Source organism: Colossoma macropomum, unplaced genomic scaffold, assembly GCF_904425465.1.
Source record: "Colossoma macropomum unplaced genomic scaffold, Colossoma_macropomum, whole genome shotgun sequence".
NCBI lineage: Eukaryota > Metazoa > Chordata > Actinopteri > Characiformes > Serrasalmidae > Colossoma > Colossoma macropomum.
In genome coordinates this window covers 7,238,485-7,262,002 of record NW_023494794.1, presented here as the reverse complement: position 1 = coordinate 7,262,002, position 23,518 = coordinate 7,238,485, and the positions used below count along the sequence as shown (strand labels likewise).

At 39.1% G+C, this 23,518-nt stretch overlaps 1 protein-coding gene across 1 annotated transcript in view; it reads left to right on the top strand.

The window, feature by feature from the left end:
• aifm1 (apoptosis inducing factor mitochondrion associated 1) overlaps positions 1 to 19,649 on the top strand; it is a 32,642-nt gene extending 12,993 nt beyond the window's left edge. The window contains 13 exon segments of the mRNA XM_036580005.1: positions 1,838 to 1,992; positions 2,593 to 2,723; positions 3,404 to 3,494; positions 3,651 to 3,735; positions 4,790 to 4,866; positions 8,351 to 8,459; positions 10,284 to 10,391; positions 10,581 to 10,669; positions 12,091 to 12,231; positions 13,507 to 13,649; positions 14,578 to 14,702; positions 17,372 to 17,562; positions 19,007 to 19,649. Coding sequence (XP_036435898.1) covers positions 1,838 to 1,992; positions 2,593 to 2,723; positions 3,404 to 3,494; positions 3,651 to 3,735; positions 4,790 to 4,866; positions 8,351 to 8,459; positions 10,284 to 10,391; positions 10,581 to 10,669; positions 12,091 to 12,231; positions 13,507 to 13,649; positions 14,578 to 14,702; positions 17,372 to 17,562; positions 19,007 to 19,078 — 1,517 coding nt within the window. The 3' untranslated portion in view covers positions 19,079 to 19,649.
• Positions 19,650 to 23,518: the final 3,869 nt, after the last annotated feature.

Here is a 23,518-nt window from a genome sequence, read left to right as displayed (position 1 = left end):
TGAGTGCCGAAAGTATGTGAACCTTTAGGATTAGCAGGTAATTTGAAGGTGAAATTAGGGTCAGGTGTTTTTTTAATCAGTGGGGTGGCAATCAGGTGTGAGTGACCAACCTGTTTTATTTAAAGAACAGGGGATCCTTCACAACACGTTTGTGGAAGTGTATCATTGTACGAACAAAGGAGATTTCTGAGGACCTCAGAAGAAGAGTTGTTGATGCTAATCAGGCTGGAAAAGGTTACAAAACCATCTCTAAAGAGTTTGGACTCCACCAATTCAGTCAGACAAATTGTGTACAAATGGAGGAAATTCAAGACCCTCGTTACACTCCCCAGGAGTGGTTGACCAACAAAGATCACACAAAGAGCAAGGCGTGTAATAGGAACCCACAAAGGAACCCAGGGTAACTTCTAAGCAACTAAAGATCTTCCTCACAGTGGTTAATGTTAAAGTTCATGAGTTCACCATCCGGACAACACTGAAAAACAATGGTGTGCATGGCAGGTTTGCAAGGAGAAGCCGCTGCTCTCCAAAAAGAACATTGCTGCCCATCTGTAGTTTGCTTAAGATCTCATGGACAAGCCAGAAGGCTATTGGAACAATGTTTTGGTTTAGGTGAGTAGGGTTATGTTTGGAGAAAGGAAAACACTGCAATCCAGCATAAAAACCTTATCCCTTCTGTGAAACATGGTGGTGGTAGTATCATGGTTTGGGCCCGTTTTGTTGCATCTGGGCCAGGATGGCTTTCCATTGATTAAACAACTCTGAATTATACCAGCGAATTCTAAAGGAAAATGTCAGGACATCTGTCCATGAGCTGAAACTTAAGAGAATGTGGGTCATTAAGCAAAAGAACGATCCTAAGCACACAAGTCGTTCTACCAAAGAACGCTTAAAGAAGAATAAAGTTAATGTTTTTGAATGGCCAAGTCAAAGTCCTGACCTTAATCCTATAAAATGTTGTGGAAGGACCTGAAGCAGCAGTTCATGGGAGGAAACCCCTCAACATTACAAAGTTGAAGCTGCTTTGTATGGAGTGCTAAAACTCCACCAAGCTGATCTGCAGGGCTAATCAGGTTACCAGAAACGTTTAGTTGCAGCTGTTGCTGCACATGGGGGTCACACCAGATATTGAAAGAAAAGGCTCACAGACTTTTGCCACTCACAGATATTAATATTGGATCATTTTCCTCAATAAATGACAGAGTCTAATATTTTGTCTCATTTGTTTAATTTGGTTCTCTTTATCTACTATTAGGACTTGTGTGAAAATCTGTTGAAGTTTTAAGTCAAATTTATGCAGAAATCTAGAAAATTCTTAAAGGGTCACAAACTTTCATGCACCACTATACATTCTCTATTGGGCTATTCATGTTTTTATTTACTTTTTTTTACTATCTCACAGTTTCTGTTGGTCTTGTAACCTGTCCTATCCTATTTTGCTCCAACCCCTGTGCCAGTATATTCTAATTTTTTTCCTTTTCAGCTTATTTTGGCATACAAGTGTGACGTGTAATGCTAAAGCTAATTTTAAGCGCTCACACCTGGTTTGGTACTTTTTGGTTTAAGTTCTCTTTTAATGAAATGTGTGATAATTGTAAAGGTAACTGTTAACGCTATGAACTCACACATGGGATTTCTAGGACTCTTCCCGAATTCCTGTTTTCCTGAAGTGACATCCCTTTTTTCCCCCCACACATCTTTCTGTTGCAGAGATGGCTGATATTGATGAGACAAATGATTGTTGTTTCAGACAACACAACCTGCGTCCTTACGTAAAGTCACCTGACCAGCTGTGTGCTAGTATACCCTCTGAAACTTTCTTTGTTGAACTTTTTAGCTTCTGAACCTGCCCCTGCTTCCACGGCTGCACCCGTAGAACCCACGCCTGCCGTCTCTGAGGTCCCTGCACACGCCCCATACCTCCTGATTGGTGGAGGCACAGCATCTTTTGCAGCTGCTAGATCCATTCGTGCCCGTGACCCGGGTGCCAGGGTGAGCAGCTCTCTCAAGTTCACTGTTCATTAATAAACAAAACTTAACTACATTTGATTTATAATAAATTGGCTCGGTAACACTTTGTTTGGGTGATCCCCTTTAGATGCTTTGTAGATACTTCATTTACTTTCAAGTTACATTCAACTAAATATCTACTTAATTAACCGTAACTTCCTAACTCCTAAACCTGGATCTAATCCTAACCTTAACCTCAACCCAAAACCTAAACCCAACCCTCACCCTGGTCTGAATCCTAACCCTAACCCTACCACTGTTTAGAATCACCTGAGTTTTAACAGATTGTTATCAATTTGATTTTCTGTAGAGAATCTATAGGGGACTATAGTGGATTAATAAAGTGAGACGGCTGAGAAGGCTCAGTCAAGGCGGTTATGGTCTATAGTCAAAAGTACCTGAAAAGCAATTTATACAGGTTCCACCATTTATTGTACCGATCGATGCCATGTATAATTATAGGAACTGTTGAGGGCCAAGAGTAGAGCCTTGTGGAACTCCACTCTTTTGCATTTGAACCTTTTTGTAGATCTACTTTTAGACAAAATACGTTTGGAATGTCGGGTTTTGCTTTATCTGCAGGTGTTGATAGTGACCGATGAAGCAGACCTGCCGTACATGAGGCCTCCTCTCTCTAAAGAGCTTTGGTTCTCTGATGATCCCGCCGTCACAGAAACGCTGCGCTTCAAACAGTGGAATGGCAAGGAGAGGAGGTTTGTTTGAATTAAATGTCCTTATAATCTGAAAAAGCAAGTTTATAATTTGGAGTGTGTTGACTAGTAATAATACAGTATAAATTATTTTATTTTTAAATTACTGAAGGTTAATTTCACTTAAAAACAAATTAGAACACATTTCTGTTATTTGCAGAGTGGGAAGGTGAAGATCAGCATTTTTTAACAATTTCTAACTGTTTATGCTCAGTTCAGTGCAAGGGAAGTTTCTGCAGCAGTCACATTGATTTTTCACATCTCTATTTTTTTAGGTTCTTTTTTTAAGCTTGTGGAGCTGTAAAATGCTTAGGGGGGGATTCAGTGCTATGAGCTGAGTAATCTAGTCACAGAATTTGGGTCAGTGTGACACAATTTAGCATCACCAGCCAGCAGTACAGCATTCATACATTACAATATAATGATGTTTAAAAATTAATTAATGTCAGTCATCGGATGTAAATAGGTGGCACTAAGTCTCTAATTAAGTTCTCCATAATGCATTTGCCTTGTATACATCATACCGATGTTTGCGAATACGTGCATTGACATAGCATGTGTCATGTCCTGTTCATGATTCTCGACTAAATCATTCATGAGTATCTATACATAAAGAGATGAGAGCTATGAATGTTGAAGAGGTTTTTAAGTAGTAATGCGTGTCTGTTGTGTTTGTTTTTTAGTATTTATTTCCAGCCTTCCTCGTTCTATGTGAGTCCCATGGAGCTGGAGTCAGTGGAGAATGGAGGCGTGGCTGTGCTGACCGGCAAGAAGGTGAAAGCGCTGACTATAGCACTTTTTCAGTTTGCTGCTTCTGTTCCCTCAGGCCAGGATCTGACCCTTCGGATAAAGTCTGAAAAGTATTAAACTCAGCAGAAATGCTGTGTGGGGATATGTAGATTACTGTGTGTGTTTGTGTTTGTTCTCTAGGTGGTGCATATGGATGTCAGGGGTAATAAGGTTAAGCTGAGTGACGGTGCAGAGATCTCCTACGACAAGTGCCTCATCGCCACAGGTAAAAAGAAAAGCCCACAGACACGTATATGTATTTGTTAGTGGTGTCAAAGTTAAACTGTTAATAATAATGAATTATTAATGACTTAACACCACAATTTTGAATCCCATCTGGTCACGTGGTGTTTCTGTGACTCTGCTACTGTAGTCATCTCATTCTAATACAGCTTTTAAACTGTGAGTGAAAAGCACTCCTCATAAAACCAAAGATATTTCCAGCTACTATCATGCCATGAATATGTTGATCTCATCTATCATATAGCTTTTACAAAACGCACTGCTTAATAAATGGAAAAAAAATGTAATTAGGGTCAAATTTGAGTGATTACGACAAATGTGATCAATAGTAATAGAAGAATATCACAAAGTGACGCAATTAATTGTGCTAAATTATTTTTAGTGCCATATATATTGAAATATATGTAAGAGCAAAGACTTTTCTCTCCAAAGAAGTACATTTACTGGCAAGTCCTAACTTTCAATAGCAGTTAACGATTTTAGTCTAAATCATTCTGTACCTTTTCTGTTCGTCTGTTTGTCATTGACATTTTGGCACAACAGCTTCTATTTTTAAATTACTACAAAAGACGAAAATGGAGACACAAGATTTTGCTCCGACAGCATGTATATGTAGATAAATCTCGGATTAAAAACCTTCTCCACAGTAGTAACGTTACAAGAGAGGTAAAAAAAAATTTGAGTGGAAGTTAATGAAACAAGATTTTTTCCGTTGAGTCATTTTGACTGTTGTTCCATTGATCATGACATTTTCACAGTGTAAAGGGAAGTTGGCATTTTTTTAAAGTCTGTTTTAAATATATAAAACAAAAAAGGTTTTGTTCTGACAGTGATGTATGTACACTGTGTCTGCAAAAGTTTGTGGACCTCCTTCTTGTTAGTAAATTAAGATGCATTAAGGTCACTCACTGCTGACACTAATTATCTTGATTTTGGAAGAATCATTGGATAAGCAGGGGTCCATAAACTTTTGGCCATATATTGTATGTATAAATATGTATATGTATATTTACAAACACTTGGGCTGTGTGAGACAGGTGGCATCCCGAGGAATCTTCAGGTCATTGAGAGAGCCAGTGAGGACGTTACGAAGAGAACAACGCTGTTCAGAAAGGTACATAACACACACACACACACACACACACACACACACACACACACACACACACACACACATTAACCACACTGCATTGAAGCACACAGTCGTCAGTCTGAACTAGAAGTAATAATAGAGAATACAGGTGTAAGAACAAACTCAGCCCATGAGTCAGTATGATACAAGTTTTGATATTCTCACAGTATTCCGATTACTCAAAACCTGTCCTTTTATGATCCATGAAGTTGTTCATTTTTTTTCTTGAGGAAGACATATGGTTGTGCAATTAATCAATACTACATGGCATATTGTCTGTTTGCCCACCCCAGGGGTCACAACCCAAACGTTGAGAAGAACCATTTTGTCCTTTTAACAATAATCAAACCACCTTGGGAGCCACCACATTTTATGTCCATTTTACCATCTTGGCTGTAAATATGTCTCATTACGTGTTAATGTTCTAGTATAGGCTAAAAAATATAGCATAAACGGAAACACAGACTTACTTTGCTCTGCTTTAAGCTTTAGCTCAGCTATAGCTGCTTTTCTCACATCTCCAGCAGGAAACTTTTCCACAAAAGTAGAACAGTTTCTTGTAAAATGTCTCTCAATGTTCGACTTTTTACGAGGCTGAAGTTGCTTCTAATTCGCCATCTTCTTGTTTGAATTTTCCCATTCCACCTTAAATGATACCTGAGGTGCCAGAATGTAACTGCTGCACCATTTAAGGTGCAACGGGAAAATTCAAATGAGAAGCTGGCAAATGAGAAACTGATTTAGCTTCACGACTTTGTAATGTTTCACAGTTTCTTGTTGCAGATTAAATGTATCAGGAAACCATCTGGAGTGATTATAAACACAAATAAGTCCATTCGTCTCTGAATTATCGATGTTCGTCTTAAATCTCTCTCTGTGTCCTTTTCTTTAGCTACTAGCTAGGCGAGACTGTTACCTGCATTGCTATGGTGACCAGCAGTCTGTGTGCCAACCTTCAGAGTTAAAGGGTGAATTAGCAGTTCTACATTAACTCCAGAGTTTAAGACCATTTATTGTTAAACTGTGTTGAACGATCAGCAGAGCTTTATTTTACTGTAAAGGAGGATTATTTTATTTTTACCTACTAATGATTCTGCTGTGGAGCCACAACAGGGCAGTTAAAGGGCCCCAAATTGCCGGCGCCTGGCCTACAGTTTTTCAGTGGGGCTGTAGCAACTAATCAACGTTATTAACATTTAGCAAAACAAACACATTCGGCTGAAGAGATGAGCTGCATTGTTGTCTAAACTGCCTGGTTGCACTTATTCGATACTTTGGTGTTTGTGTCCTAATGTACAATGACTCTCTCATCCAAATGGATACAGATATTTTTAGAAAACATATTTTTCCTCCATGTTTTGGCCTCCCACTGTGTGTCTGATATGGCTGATGACTGGACTGCTTGTGTGTGCACTGTAATATCAGATTACATAATGTTACCAACCACAACCAATTTATTAATCTTTGCTTTATCGTTAGCACAGAAATAATTCGAATAACAGTATAAGGTTCCTAAAAAAGTTACACCTAAATGTACATAAATAAATGTAAGTAGCTATAATATTTCTGTTTAGCATAATACGGAGGGTGTTTCAAGACTCTGTAGACAGACTAACCAGCCGTGTGTCAGATATTTCTCAGTGGATGTTGCAAAATTTTCTACAATTAACTCATGAAAAAAACGAAATATTGATCGTTGGTACAGAAACTCAGAGAAAAATGATTTATGAGAAACTTGGTTCTTCAGCTTCATAAACCAAACCTGAAGTAGGACACCTGGGTGTGATCTTAGACTCTCAGCTCTGTTTTATCTGCATGTAAACACAGTCACTAAGGTAGCTTTAATCACGTGAGAAATGTCGCTAAAGTTTGGCCTTTTCTCTCTCAGAGAGACTCAGAGAAACTTGTTCATGCATTTGTTACAGCAGAGTTGATCACTGTAATGATCTTCTTACTGGACTTCGTAAGAAAACTATACATTCTTTACAACTTGTACAAAATGCGGCAGCATCCTAACAAAAACAAAACAGAGAGATCAGGTCAGTCCCACTTTAAAAGAGCTGCACTGGCTGTCTGTATTATTCAGGATAGATTTTAAAGCTCTGCTACCAGTTTTTAAAGCTCTAAGTGACCTTAAAGCACCGCTTACATCACAGAGTGTCTGCCTGTTTATGTTTCAGCACATGATCTTAGATCTGCAGATACTGACCTTCTGCAAAGTGTAAAGCACTTTGAGCTGCCACCAGCATGAAAACTGCTATGTAAATAAAAAATTATTGTTGTTGTTGTTGTTATAATAATAATAATAATAATAATAATTATTATTATAAAAGAGCTTTTTTGCAAATATGATTTAGGAGATAGGGTAGGTGTTTTGTTTGAAAAATTGTTCTACAAAAGGGAGAATAATCCTTGTATTTTTAATTTGTTGAATAAGACATTGTGAACAAATGAATTACTGAGGGACTAATGACTGCACTTTTTCTTGATTAATCAATTAATTAAAGTTGTAAAGAACCAATTAATTGATAGTCACATTAGTAGTTACATATGTACAGTTGTATGTTGATTTTCTGAGTGTAAATAAGTGAACTAAGTGAAATAAGTGGGGGCAGTCATGGGCTGAAGGTTCGGGAACTAGCCTTGCGACCGGAAGGTCTTTGATCCCCTCGGCCGACAGTACGTGACTGAAGTGCCCTTGAGCAAGGCACCTGACCCCCAACTGCTCCCCGGGCGCCGTGGATAGGGCTGCCCACCACTACGGGCAAGTGTGCTCACTGCCCCCTAGTGTGTGTGTTCACTAGTGTGCATGTATGTGGGTGTTTCACTGCACGGATGGGTTAAATGCGGAGGTCTAATTCCTCTGTGTGAAACACAGTTGGCTGATGGTTCTGAATTCAATTCCATTCAACACATCCTTTATAGTGAACACACTGCACATTGTAGTACACAATTTATTTACTGGATTTAATGTATTGGAAAATTATAAGTACAGGCCACATTTTTATTTTAATTTTCCCCCCAATATGTTAAACTCAGCAAATAAACAGTAATTGCTCTTTAGAGTGAGCAGACGTGTTTTCTGTAGAGGACAACCATGTCATTTGACCAGGGGCGCCCAAACTTTGCATACGACTGTTATGCTTTCTGTTATTAAGCTCACTGTTAATACTCAGAGCTGATTTGCACTGTGTGTGTTTATTATAACCTCTAGAAGGCACTGTCTCTCTCATCTCCCATACGAGCCGCATGCCACTGTATGAGCTCTGACAACTTTATTTATTTATTTATTTATTTATTTTCCTCCCTTCTTTCACAAGTGACTAAGGCATCAAAGCGTCCAACACCAACACCGACTCTCATTTTCTTGTTTTCTTTTTCTGCCCATCACAGTGTGATATGTTTGCAGCCCTTTGTAATTTGTATATTACATTACTGCACTTTTTTCTCCTCCTGTTTTGCACAGATTGAGGATTTCAAGGCGCTGGAGAAAGTATCACGCGAGCTGAAGTCCATCACCATCATCGGGGGAGGCTTTCTGGGCAGTGAACTGGCCTGCGCCTTGGGCAGAAGATGTGAGTCCAAACACCATCACTGTGCTGTCAGTCAAACGACTGGAATCAGGTCAATGCACCCGGATCTCCGCTTTACAAAAAAGAAAAAAACAAGACAAAGATTAGTCACTGTGGGTGTCCCTCATTAACGCAGTGAGGAGGGAGGCTAAGACGCTTGTTTAGAGGCGTTTTTTAAGATGTGTGGAAGTGTGCCAGCTTCCAGAAGTCAGAGACGGTTTAAAGAAGTTTGTTAAAGGGACATTCTGGCCAAAAAGTGGAGTTTAATAAGTTTAATTACCTGGTTATGCAGTATTTTGCAGCACCACACAATATCCAGCCTCACTGGTTTGGCAGAATTCTATAATTTTATATTATTTTCATGTTTTCATTCATTATCAATCTCACACTACAACACCCAGCATGCATTGTGCAAATATATCATACATTCATTGGGAATCCCTGTGATGTCAGCCAATCCTGAATGGAGAGTGCGTTCTAAACGGTTCTGTATAGAACCTTTTTGAAAAAGTGTTCTTCTGTTGTAATAAGCTTGACATGGTACTAGAGGAACCTGTTTTGGTGCTCTGTAGAACCATTTTCAAAAAGGTTTTATATAGAACCATACATAACACATTCTCCATCAATCTGAAGAACCATTTCAAAGCCATGCGAAGATTAAGGCATGAAATGGTTCATGGCTCTAAATTGAACCCTTGAAGAACCATTTTTTAAGAATGCAGTGTATTCATAACAATTTCATCTAAAAGCTTTCTGTCAGGGAGCTTTCAGAGGTGTTCAACTCCTGAGATGTCTGGTTCCTATCACCACCACTGTGAGCAATTCTGACTCAACAAGTTTCTCTGGAATTGTGCATTTCACATCAAACCACTCTGAATGACTTTGTTTACATTATATTACATTACGTTACATTTTGGAAAATTGGTGGGATTCCCCTTTAAGCAGTAAACACATGTTCTTTGATTTGGCTGAAACAGTAATGCCGTTCTCCTACAAGATAGTTTTGCCATAATCACAAAATGTAGTGATTATGTTAAAATAAGGAGGAGATACTAATAAATGCACCCAAGCTAGCATTAGTGTAACTCTGACCTCGGCCTTCAGACGAAATTATAAAGAAAACAAACGCAGTTCTCTCTTTATTCAGCACAGAATAGACACTAGAGAGAGGTTTTTACCTTTTCAGACAGACAAAAGAAGCCAAACTGAGGTAAGATATTTGGATAATCAGGTAGTAACACGCTAACTTTAGCTTTTAGCCTCTTGTTCTCTGATGAGCCGTTTCTATCGTTTGAGTGATCCAGTCTCTCCACTGTAACGATGATTTGAAGACAGTTACTATAGTTTTACAGCTGCAGTGAGATGTTCAGCTTCTTACCAGTGACATTCACTATATGTCTTCCTTCTGAATTCAGACAAAAAATATTTATTTTACACGCTTAAGCAGTTGCAGATTTTGATTTAAATTAGAAGTTCTTCCCGTCTTTAAGATGCGTCATCAGAAGGTTTTTTTCGTCTTTCAATCCAGAAAATCACACAATACGATGAGAGGACACAAGTTTGCAACACATGTATTGATACATTTTTCATTTTGGCCGGAGTGTCATTTTAATGTACTGGTGAACTTGAAAAGTGTTTAAGTATATTTGTTTGTACCCCTTTAGGCATTTCCTGACAGAAGTAATTGTGCTTCGTTATTAAAAATTTACGTGACACTCAAATAATCCATTTCATACACTCAAATTTATTTTGAGGTTTCTGAGAGATTCCAGTACAAAGACTTGCTCTAAAGCAGCTGAATCTCTCTTCGTCTCTTTTCCTCTGCAGCTGCTGATCTGGGCCTGGAGGTGGTCCAGATGTTTCCAGAGAAAGGGAACATGGGAAAGGTTCTACCTGAATACCTGAGCAACTGGACCACAGAGAAAGTCAAGAAAGGTGAGAAACGCATAATGTAATTCAGCACATAGTATAATTTCGTATAAGTTAGTTCAGTATTAGGTTTGCCAGCACAGTTTAATTTTCCTGAATATGTGTTTAAGTTTTTTGCTGCTTTAGAAGTTTATAGTCGTCTCAGTGACAACAGCTGACCTGAACTGACTTTCCTGACCTTTTGACCTCTGGCAGAGGGCGTGGAGGTGCTGACGGAGGCTGTGGTGAAGAACGTCAGCTATAAGGACGGAAAACTGGAGATTAAGCTGAAGGACGGCCGAATGGTGAGTGTACAGATATGGGTTATTCTAAGTGTTTATTCTAAAATACAGATATCTGAACTTGGAATACACTGAAATATTGGTCACTAAATTTTTTTGGCGGGTCGGTCAAAAATGGCATTTTTGCTTTTCTTCTTCGAGAAAAAGGGACGGAAATTTTGTCAGATGAAACAGATTAAATACGTCTACAACAAAGTGTCGAAATTTAAGGCTTTAATTTTAATGGTAGTAAATATGAGAAACTGATTAAAAATAGTTGTTTGTTCCCTTCACTCTCCTGCGGCGGTCAGTTTTAACAGTTTGAACTGCAGCAGAGTGAACAGGTCAGCTGTGTATCTGTTTCATTTATAATCTCTGTTCATGTCGAGTATCAGGAGGAGGTGCAACACCCAAAACTTCACTACTGGTTTGGAAACACGCCGTCCTGCTTGATGTGCACAATACAGAAAAACATCAGAAGCAGAAAGAAATGTTGAAGCTTGACTTTTTGAAAAGATGAAATAAACACAAAATAGTAAAGAATAATGAAAATAATAATGGATATTATTGTCTTGGATGATCAACCATTCTCTGTTGTCGAGGACGTTGGGTTTCATAGCACACACTGTACCCTGCATACTGTAATCATTTTAGTATGATTATTTCAAGTAAACCATTTTTATTTTCCGCTTTTTCCTGAGTGCATCTTGAATTTCAGTTGCAGTTTGCATTTTGTTGCATCACTATTCTGAACTCTCAGTTTGCTTTCTCAGGTATTCATATCAAATCAATTGTGTCATTTCTTGCGGTTTCTACATATATTGTTGACTTAGAACTGCAGAGAATGTGGTGACGTAAGCAGCTGATATTACTAAATGAATGCACTTAATATATAGATATATTTTAATCTAAAAGGTGTTAAATTTGGACAGATGTGTTTATTGCTCTGTACATCAACCTGTAGTCTTAAATCGCTCACCTAAACCACAAAGATGAATCACTAAATCAACCCAGCCATTAGGTATAAATCGCTTCTTACACCAGCTGCATGCGGTGAAGGAATGTTAAGTCTTTGTTTTAATTTAAGTATAATCAAATCCTATTTTTAAAAAAGTGCAGATGGCAAAAAATTGTTAAAACGCTGATGCCTTTCTGAGAGCAACTTGCTGCGTAAACTGAGTTTATGCTTTCATTGTACCAAAAGAATCTCTTTAATACAGGGCTGCATGATAAATCACGTTTTCTCTTCATCGTGATGAGCAGCACAAAAACTACTCTGTCCTGAATGGCCAGCCTGTAAAAATGCTTCAAATATGTATCTCATATCTGTTGGTCACTTTCCAGTTCACTTTGCCATTTACAAGAAGTACTAGTACATTGATTGTGTATGTGTGTATAGTGTCTTATCAAATATCTGTATTTGTGCCTCTGTGTTGTTGCTGTAGGTGAAGACGGACCACATCGTGGCAGCAGTGGGTTTGGAGCCCAGTGTTGAGCTGGCCAAATCGGCCGGGCTGGAGATCGACTCTGATTTCGGGGGATTTCGGGTCAACGCTGAGCTGCAGGCACGCTCCAACATCTGGGTGGTGAGTGTGACTCACAGCGTTTCCCACCAATCTGCATACAGCACATTCGTCATGTTCCTCAAAGTGCTGAGGGTCCGCTGCCCTGTGGAGATCAGTGTTTTCCTGCTAAACTACACCAGAAAAGCCCATTAACCCAGTTCAGTTCAGTTTTATTAGCAAAGTGCTTTTTTACAACAGACATTGTTTCAAAAGCAGCTTTCCAGAAACATCACGATCCTCGTGGTCAGCAATAAAGCGAGCCACCCTAAGGCCCAATTCCATTTCACCCCTTGCCCCTACCACTCAGCCCTTACCCCTCCCTTTTGCACATCATCTAGTAGGGTGTTCTGATTGTTGTTGAGATAGAGGGGTAGGGTGAAGTGTTAGAGCTACATGGCCCTCCAAACAGAGGTTTTTCAGACTCCAAACAGAGTCTTATGAGGAAAAAAAGAAAAAACAGTAAGATGGCTGAACAAGAGACCAAAGAAACTCACAAACGTGAGAATTTTCTCTGTTAAAAAAATCACGATAATCATTGTTTTATCTTAGTTTAATGTCATTTCAGTGTATTATGCTCCTTTTCTTCATAACAAGCATAAAAAATTGCTAGTAGTAGCTGATGTCTTTTTTTCCATTCCACCTTAAGTAGTGCAGCAGTTACATTCTGGTGCCTCAGGCGTGAGAACTGCTGTTCCATTTAAGGTGGAACAGGAAAATTGAAACAAGAAGCTGGCGAATATCTGACTTCAGCTTCATATCACTGAAGAATTAGGGGTGGGTGATAATAAATAATTGCCCCCCTCTTTGAAGGAGTATGATGCCTAAATATAACTAAAGCCCAGCAGTGAGGAGCTGAACTTTACCCTCCTCTGCTGTCACTGCAGACTGGCAGGGTCACCTACAGAGCAGCGCTAGTAGCTGTTAATGAAGTAATGCTCTTTTTATTTGAGGGTCCCATTTCATAGAGGAAGATTTCAACTACTAACCCTTATAACTCAGGTCCAAGAGGCAAGGTGACACTCGAAAACAAGTGGTAGGGGTAAAAAATAAGAGTTGGGATTAGGCCTTACTCTGCCTCCTCAGTCACATCATTAAGAACACATCCTTGACAACTCACTTACATTCTTGTACTTGTGATTTGTTGCACCAGAGTATGATGTACTTAATCAGAGCACCCTTGCTCATCCGTAATGTTACCCATGAAAACATACGTATTGAAAACATGAGTAGATTAAAGAAGGAATATGCTGAATTGTTCAGTGTTGTGACCCTGTATCTTTGACGCTGTGTGCACAGGCAGGAGATGCAGCTTGTTTCTATGACATCAAGCTGGGCCGGAGGAGGGTGGAGCATCACGATCATGCAGTAGTCAGCGGCAGACTGGCCGGCGAAAACATGACCGGGGCCAGCAAACCCTACTGGCACCAGTCCATGTTCTGGTACGCACTAGCACTCGCACTGCATTGACATGATTGTGTTTTGGGCTGTTTTAGGGATTTGTGTGTCGTAGACTGTAGTGTGCGTGATAGTAGACCATCTTCAATCATGCACATGTCCACAAACACACCACGAGCGAGCCTTAGGCACAAACATGAGCTTGTCTTATCACTTGACCAAAACAGTCCAGATGTAGAGCGATAGTGTTGTTTTTCTGAAAGAGCTTTACAGAATAGTGCATATTTTCAGTGACAGTGCTGCAGTTCCCCAAAGCTTCACAGCATAATTATTTGGGGCTGGAATCGATTGATCAACTTATCAATTTGGTAATAATTATCCAAAACAGCCAAGAAATTGATCAGTAGAATTTATCAAGCTTTTTTCTTCCTTTTTCTTTTGTTTGCATGAGCATTCTATGCCTCAATCCTCGATCTAAAACTCCAGTCCTGGTTTTACTTTACATTTATTCAAGCAGCGCTGAGAGAGTGACTCACTTTGGCTAACTGGCTTTTCCAGTCATTATTGAGTGCTTATGCTGTTTTGTAATGCAGTAGTTTGGAGAAAAAAAAATCTGATTTACTTTAATTTTCCCCCAAATGTAGTTCATCAGCCAAAACGTGTTTGGTGTCTGAAATTTACTTCTTGTGGACAAAAGTGAATGAGCAAGTCTTCATGAGATTACTTTACAACCCCCCATGGTTTGAGATAGGAGTGCAATGATTTAAGCATGCCCTTAGCACTAGGCTAATTGGTGTACCTAAACTTTCATTACTTGTTAGCTGACTTGCAAAACTAAAGAAGCGAACGTCGGATACCAAACATGCTTTGGCTGATCACCTACAACTGGGATGAGGGGGGGGATGAAGTAAACTAGATTTTTAGCTGAACGGTCACTTTAATACATTGAAATGTATCTGTCCATGTGTGTAGGAGTGATCTTGGTCCTGATGTGGGATATGAGGCTATTGGAATAGTTGACAGTAGTCTGCCAACTGTAGGAGTGTTCGCCAAAGCTACTGCCAAGGACACACCCAAAGCAGCGACCGAGCAATCAGGTACACGCACAAATATGCACCACAAAGTATTTGGACACACATTTTTAGGGCGCCTGAGTCAAGTTTAATAATAAAGGAAATTATTTAGCTTTGGAGTAAAATTAAATACATGAACATGTACAGGATCAGTGAACACACATTAAGGTGATGTAGGGCTGGGCGATAAAACGATAACGATAAGTATCGCAATATAACTTTTCCTCGATAGAGCGATAAGACAGGTTCGATAAATGTTCGATATAATACACCATTCTCACACTTCCACGTTTTAGCGAAAGCCCTGGTGGCGCTTTCTACTGCAAGGAAAGCAACACTACTCTGCTGTCGCCAGGAGAGGGCGCACTTCCGAATTTTTCGACTTGATTAGAGAGGGAGGGGGGCCACGAGTAAAAAAGGGTCGCCAAATATACTTTAGCAACGGCTGAAACGCGGAGTTATACAGTCCCTGTCTGAGTGGATGTTATCGGCGATCTGTTCTCCTGTGACTGAGTGTGAGTGACGAGATCAGTGGTGTAACTGTACTGTCCTACGGTGAACTCACCTCTTTCCGTGCATCCTAACAACTTTAGTGGTGTTAAATCACGTCTACAGCGCCGTGTTACAGCGCCAAACCGTTATATTTTAGTATTAGTGCATTCTCGAGCAACGAAAGTGAAAGAAAGAAGTGGGTTTATGTTTGAAAGTAAACTGAGGAAGCTGTGAGGCATTGGAGAGCGGGAGAGCGCTGTCTTTCCAGGCCAGCTGTTTTTAGCTGCTGGCTAACTTGAAGCAGCGCTCTGGCAAAACACGGTGAACTGATGATACTGTAGATCAAACAAGACACAAAATCACCGCTTTCAGTTTAAACATGCCTAAAAGGAGGACTCTGTGTCTGGTGTGAGAGATTCACACTGCAGATGATGCTTTTACACAGCGAGCGTCAGATATACTGCGGTTCACCCCTTAAACTACTACGATAGCATGGAGAAACCCAGCCGTCTAGCTGGTGTCTGCATACTGTGATCTGCTCCGACATGGATGTGGTAGGAGTGACCGCAGTGACCTACCGAACTGAGTTGACGTTGTTGAGAAACTAAAGAGTTTAGCACTGTTGTTGGCCACTTGTTTAGCATTTGTAACAGGGTAGCCGAGCGCTCGTCACCAGACAGCTAAAAATAATCTGTTTTCTTTCTTAAATCATGACTGTTACAAAAATTGCAGCTGTGCTTTTCCAGCTGATAAAAACAGCTCAGAAACTTTCTCCGACTCTTCCATGGCAGATTAGTGAAATGTTCCACTGTTTGCCGAGTGTTTGTCATGATCGGACCATAAGTGATAGTTTAAAACCACAGTTAACCACCCAGGAGCAAAATCAGCCTTCAAACGTGAAAGAAATCATGATTTGACATTTATCGCGATATGTATCGATATCGAATGATATGAATTTTGTTTATCGTGATAACGTTTTTGGCCATATCGCCCAGCTCTAAGGTGATGTTTATGTTGTTACTATTATCATTATGAGTTACGTCATAGGTCACTTTCATAGTATATGATGTGTACAATCAGTACCTTTTAGAATACTTAACAACTGCGTGGATCATAAAAAGATTTAAATCAATCACAGACAGCTGAATTCTGTATTACTGCGTTAAGTCCGGTAAAATCCTTGTGCTGTTAATGAAAAATCTTTTATTCTAATGCTGCTCACAGCAACCATGGAGGTTATCCATGAAACTGGTTCTGGTCCCTTAAACCGATGAGCTGATGACTTATTTTCTTAACTACAACTTGGCTGGTCAGCTGGCTGACGGGATAAAAGTTTAGCGAACATGGTAAACAGCTCCATCATTAAGATCACAGGCTTGAATTAAAGTACCCACTGTATGATTCACTGTAAAACTTTAAATTTAACACAGAAGAACGCCGCTTTAATGTCTTACCCACTTCAAATGTTTGTGTTTTAGTCAGATCTGCCTTGGGCAGCATTAAACACAGGCTGAATCTCAAACGGCTCCCTGCTGCCTACATAATGTGCTATATAAGTTATGAAATTCTGACTATTGCACTCAAACAGTGCACAATTTGTCTAGTATGGATGTGGGACAACAAAACAAGAGGGACAATATGCTGTTAGCTTTTTTGGTGGAATACTTGTTTATTCCAAAATTTATTCTTAAATTATCTGAAAAATTGTGTGTTATAATTGTAATTTATGTTCGGTTTATTTGTCTGGTAAGGTGATTATTCTCCACTTCGTGTCATGCCAGATAACCTGACACTTACATGTGGTAAAATCACTGTAATGCACAGCTTCTTGTGGCTTATGGCTTTAGTAATAAGTAGCTGATTGGATGTCAGCCTGTTAAGACAATCTTATTTTATTAATTTGATTTTATTTTCCGTCCTCTTCATTCCTGAATGAAATAAATCCATAAAATATTGCCACTGTTGAAAAATCAAATAAATTATGAATATAATTGTGCTTAGTTTTTCTTGGCTCTTTTAAAATGCATCACTGCTGTTTCGCTGAACAGTAGCAGCATTTAAAACCCAGAAAAATCATCTTAATCTTGTATAGCCCGGAAATATCTTTAGATATCATCATTCAGCCTTAACACACACACGCACACACACGCACACGCACACACTCTCTGTTACTGATTTTGATCTTTGTGGTGTGTGTTGAGGTACGGGTATCCGGTCGGAGAGTGAGACAGAGGCGGTTGCCGGGCCAATTGCTGTGGGAACGGCGGTCCCTGCCCCTCCCCCACCGCCGAAGGAGGATTACGGGAAGGGAGTGATTTTCTACCTGAGGGATAAAGTGGTGGTGGGCATCGTGTTGTGGAACGTCTTCAACAGAATGCCCATCGCCAGGAAGGTAAACATGCATACGCTCTGTCTATCATTCACTCCTTTCCATCCATCCTTCCATCCAGTGACTCCGTCACCTGTTCATCACCTGTTCATCACCTGTTCATCACCTGTTCATCACCTGTTCACATCCACATCTGTCTATATGATCCATTTACCCATTCATTCATACGTTCTGTTTGTTATAGACTGTCTGGGTGTCATACAGTAGATTGTTATTGTAACCATATATTTTGCCATACATACATCAGGGGTGGGTGTGGATATGTGAGTACACAGACATCCAATCCCAGTGTCTGTTAACTAAATCTGTTAGATCTGTTAAATCTGTCAGTTACAGCATGTGGAGTTTGGAATAAATAAATAAAATCGAGTGTGTTATGATTTTTAAACACACAAGCAGCTGATTTTCTGTCTAAGCCAAATGGACACATCTAAGCAGAGCTGTATATGAAAGTGTTTCAAATAGAAAGATGACAAATTTGTGCAGAGTAAAGTTGAGACATGCTTCTGTAGGTCAGCTGATAGTGTGTTCTAAATCACAGAAAGTACAGATACATCATGAAATCCATCTAAGACAGAGATAAAACTGTTTTAATCTGAAACATAAGGGTGCATTCAAAAATAAATCACTAAATACCTAAACCTAAAATACAAACATAAATCATTAAGTTGACTTAAAATGCAAAGGTTAATCACTAAATCAGCCTAAAACACAAAAACTAAATAAGCCCAAAACACATAGATAAATCACTAAATCTACCCAAAACTCCAAGATAAATCTCTATTTCTACTCAAAACATGAAGATAAATCACTAAATCTACCCAAACTCAATAAAACGCTAAATTGGCCTAAAACCCAAACCTATATCACTAAATCTACCCAAACGCTAAGCCTGCCGAAAACTTGGAATAAATCACTAAATTAGCCTAAAACTCAAAGATAAAACACTAAATTGGCCTAAAACCCAAAAATATATCACCAAGTCTACCCAAAACGTAAAGATCAGTCACTTAATTAGCTTAAAACATAAAGATAAATCACTAAAGTGCCCTGATTATCACTAAATCTATCCAAAACAGAAAGATAAATCACTGAATTAGCCAAATTCACACAGATAAATCACCAAATCACTCGATCCATCAGGTATGGATTACCTGTAATGCTGGCTGTACACAGTAAACATACATTGAATTCTCTGTATTTTACTTTCTTATTCATAATAGTATAATATATTTTGTTTTTTGGTTTACTCAGTGATATTTGTTTAAAACACAGCTATTCAAGTAGCAATAAATCTGTAACATATTCATCTTTCTGACCACATTATTGTTGCTCCAGTCTTTTATCTACCCTTCAGCCATCCCAATATTACAGTTAACGTAATTTAGCTTTAGTCTTTTAAAACCTCTGCACATTCAGATCTGGTTTGTTTGTGCTTTTTTTCTAGATCATTAAAGATGGAGAGGAGCACGCTGATCTGAACGAGGTGGCTAAGCTGTTCAACATCCATGAAGACTAAAACTCAAACGCTGGCTGGTTCCAACCTGCCGTCCCTCCACATTGGCCTTGAACTCTCTCAGAGCTGCTGTTCTGCTTCCAGGCCTGATGGTGGCACTGCAGCCACAGTGTGGACTCGGTCAATTCAGTACTGTTCACTGTCTGCTAAAGGGGAAAAACCTCTACCTGTCGTTTGTATGGAAGCGTTCTATACATGTTTTCTACCGAGGTCAGTAAATGTACATTTAAATGAGAACCGTGAATGATTAGAACTTCCCTAGAGCCACACCCACAACCCACACCCCTCTCTGTGTGTAGTAATGAAGTGTTACAGCCTCAATCAGGAGCTGCTTAATCAGCCACCACAGGACTATCTCACGGTTTACCTACATTTCTGTGTCTGAATGTGCTGTATGAAAGCTTCCGTTGTTGTGCTCTGAGCTGTAATAGCAGTTTGATTGGGGCTTTAAAAGGATAAAAGCTGCACAGATTCCCTCCTCGTCCCTCTGGAGCCCAGATTGTCCCTCTGTTTGCAAGATTGAAATAGCTGAGAAAAAAAAAAAGATTGAATAAATAAATTATTTTTAAACATGTTCAGAAACATTGTGAATTTTTGACTTGATTAACTTGATGTGTTTTCAGTCATACCAATAATACGACCATTATCTGATTTGGACAGTTATCAGATTATTCAAGTGGTCATGTAAACAGCAAAGTCTGATGTCTTAAATTGGGATGAAGACGTTATCTGATTTCATGTATTTTGAAAAAAGAGAACAAAAAACGTTTTCTCTGCATTTCTTAGGGATTAGCATTTCAGCCATTTGAGTCATTTTTCACTGCATTGATCAGATTATATTCAGTAGGGCTCAGCCTGTGTGCTCTGAATTAAACATGTAAAGTGAAGAAATGTAGAGATGCTCAAGTAATTTGAAGCCCTTATAGAGTTTACAAATGAATTATTCCACTCAGCCACTGCAGGTTTAACTCTGTTACTGATGTATTTAAGATTCATTGAATTAACTTGAGTACTAGCATGTTTTTTTGGCTGTTGGTGGATTTCACTTAGTTTGTGGCTTATTTCACTCCGTTATTTGCAGATTTTGCTTGTTTTCTGGAACATTTCTCTCAGTTACAGGTGGATTTCACTCGATTTTGGCATATTTCACTCAGTTACTGGTGGATTTCACTTGATTTTGGCATATTTCACTCAGTTACTGGTGGATTTCACTTGATTTTGTCTTATTCCACTCAGTTATTGGCAGATTTCACTTGGTTTTTAGTTTTTCATTCAGCCAGTGGCATATTCCACTGTAGGTAACCTTTTAGCAAACACTGCTTACCTAGCTTGTTAGCAAACTAATTACATTATTACTGTATTATACTATATTAAACCCACAAAATTCATACTAGATCACATGTGGCTTGAAGCAAACACTGAAGTCAGTCTAAATCTTTAAGGAAAACAGACAAACTTCTGATACCTGAGCTAACATTACTAGCTTAGTCTAACAGCATAACTTCCTTCACCTTGTATCTTTTAGCTGGGAAACAGTGAAGTAAAAAACAGAAGCAAACTTCAGACACCAAACACGTCTTGGCTGACAAGGCAAGAGGAGTAAATTTTGCCTTTGATAAACTTGCATATCATCGCAGTTGAGAAGAAAAACGTTGTCTCCAAAATGGCAACTTTAAAGGGGAAGAAAAAAGTATTATTAATTTATAATAATAATAATACTATAGAGTTAAACATCATTTTTCCAAGTAATTTTGGATCATGTCTGTTGGTCCGTTCATCATAAAGTTTGAAGACAATGCAAAGGATAACGAGTTTTTTTTTTTTTAATTATGCAAAAAGTAAAAACAACAAAAAAGTTTTTATTTATTTTATTTTTTTTAAATGAAGGTTTTTGCGTGACAGTGACAATGTACTGAATGCAGAGGCTTCCAGCTGCTGCTGAGTTGGTGTTAAGGCTAACGTGAAGCTTAATGATGCATCTGCTGCAGCGCTAACTCTGTCCGTTCCCATGGGAACTGTGGTTGCTCCAGTAAAATCTACCCACGCGAATGTGTGTATATACACACACGCACACGCACTGCCCGGCCCACTGGCCTCCTTTACCACTCTGGCATGCCAGATAGAGAAAACCAGACGCTCTGGAGACTCTGGACTCTCACATGTTCCTTACTTAAATATGCTCCGAGTTCAAGAGGATGCGCTGATTACATTTATATCACAGTTGATTTACATCAAACTCCAGTCAAGAAGAACCACTGTAATGTCATGCTGGCCGCTAGAACCCATCCGCTAATTCTCAGAGCCTTGATGCTGTGGAGACTTGCTGAATCTATAATTTCTCTCTTTATAGTACACATACATAAGCATGAACTATTTGCTTTTGCGCCACGTCGTATGTTATGTTAAATAGCGAGCTAGTTCAGATTCAGCCTGTGGGGTTCTTTCATTACTAACCTAAATGTGCATTCAGAGTCAATGAGGGTGTCTTTATTGGTTGGGGTCAAAGTGATGTAGGCTACAGTAGGCCTTGGTGATACAACAGTAAAACTAATCATAAATTATTATTAATTTATTTTTTTTTTTAAGTAAAATGATGCTGTTCCTCGCACTCTAGATGGTCAGTAACGCAAAATTAATCAGTGAAGTGTGGCTCGTGGGCCAAAGTTGGTCTGTAAGGAAGTTGCCTGACCCCTCGACTTCCTCAGCCAATGAGAACACCTACTACAAGGTTTGAACACACCCTAATTTTCTAAGTAAAAATAAGTTGACACATCAATTTTAGAGCACAACTTCTATTTGCTGAGAGGAACATATTTGGAAAAAAATAAAGCATGAAATATAAAAGGTCAACTTTTGCACAGTCCACATGTGTATAACAGTTTTTCCCAGTATGATAAATTCAGCAAATAAATAGTAATTGAGCATCAAAATGTGCAGAAGTGTGTTCTCTGTAGAGGGTGTGTTAACTTATTCTCAGTTAGAAAATTCACAATAATATGAAATCTGAGCCGGAGTGCGCAAACTGCATTTTTTAATGTATTTTTATTCTTGTTAATTTCCTTTGAAAACGTTAGTTTTGAAGTATTTTGTTTTGAAGTATTATACAAAGAAATCTCTAAAATCTATGACCTTTGACACCACGTGTGTCCCTGAATGCAACCCAAATGTGACAGTATGTGTGTAGCTAGCATTTACAAGCTAATTCAGTGTAACAGGCAGCAGTGGAACACGGATAAGAGGATATTTAGAGATCATAGATGTTTAAGGAAACCACTGGAGTATTTGAAGAACACACATGTAAACTTGCAACATGTGAAAACGCAAGGCTAACAAATTGCTAGTTAGCTGTTTTGTCTCTTTGGTCCTCGGCCCACCAAAGATATGCAATTTTGGCCCACAAAGACAAAAGATTTAGGCACCCTGGCCAAAACATTGAGGCAGGTAGCCTTAGCAGCTAGCATCTATAGAGTTTTAGGCTGTATTGTCCTCACTTTACTTTATATCATTGGATTATAGCATGAATTTGTATTAAAATACAGAAGTAAAATTACAGGTTTTTGTATTAGTATTAGCAGAGATGTTATCAATGTGCAAAGTACTCCTTGGTGTTTGGGGAGTCCAGCGCTGGCTCGGTGCTAACTCACTCGCCTTAGCAGCGCTGATGCTAGCTTCATTAGCACCAAAATGGCTCAACAGTTCTTCTGGAAATGCTCTGTTCTGGTTTGGTGATGCGATCTTCCTCACTTTAACTGAGATCTTACACATTTTTGTCTCTGGTTTAAGAAATGAGGAACAATTCACTCTTTCCAGCAGTCTCTTGTGAAATTGGGCAAGTTTTTAGATTTAAAAATATGCTATGTCATACTGTAAGGTTTTTCAGAGGTATCCTGAGCATAGTTACAGTTGCTAGGCTATGAAGGCTCAACAGGGAGAACCAGTGTGCTACAGTGCCAGCCTGAGGCAGACCATCTTGTTAAGAAACCAGCAAAGACCAGCATATGTTGTGTTTTGGATGCTGGTATGCTGCAGCATGACCGTGCTCAGTGACCAGCTGAACTAGCACCAGACCAGCATAAAACACCATGCATGCCGGTCTGTGCTGTATTTTTTCCACCAGGGCACTGCTGCATCTCTGGTTAGTTATGAATATTAAAGACAGAAACTTGCTGATTATGGGTAAAGCATTTTGATTTTGAGACATTTAGGGGGTCAGTTTATAGGGGAAGTCCTGCCCTTTAAGAAAAAGAGCCAGTCTGCTTGCCGGTAAAACCAGAGAACTTGCAGAGAAGAGAATCACCACTCTGTAATGTTTTCCGGGTTTCTCAAACACTAGAGGGTGTTCCTGAGTGAGTCTGAACGGGTTAATATGGAGCATTTGAGCAAAATCATAGTTTATAAATGCTTAAACATTTTTAATGTAAAATAATTAATTCATTTCCTGAA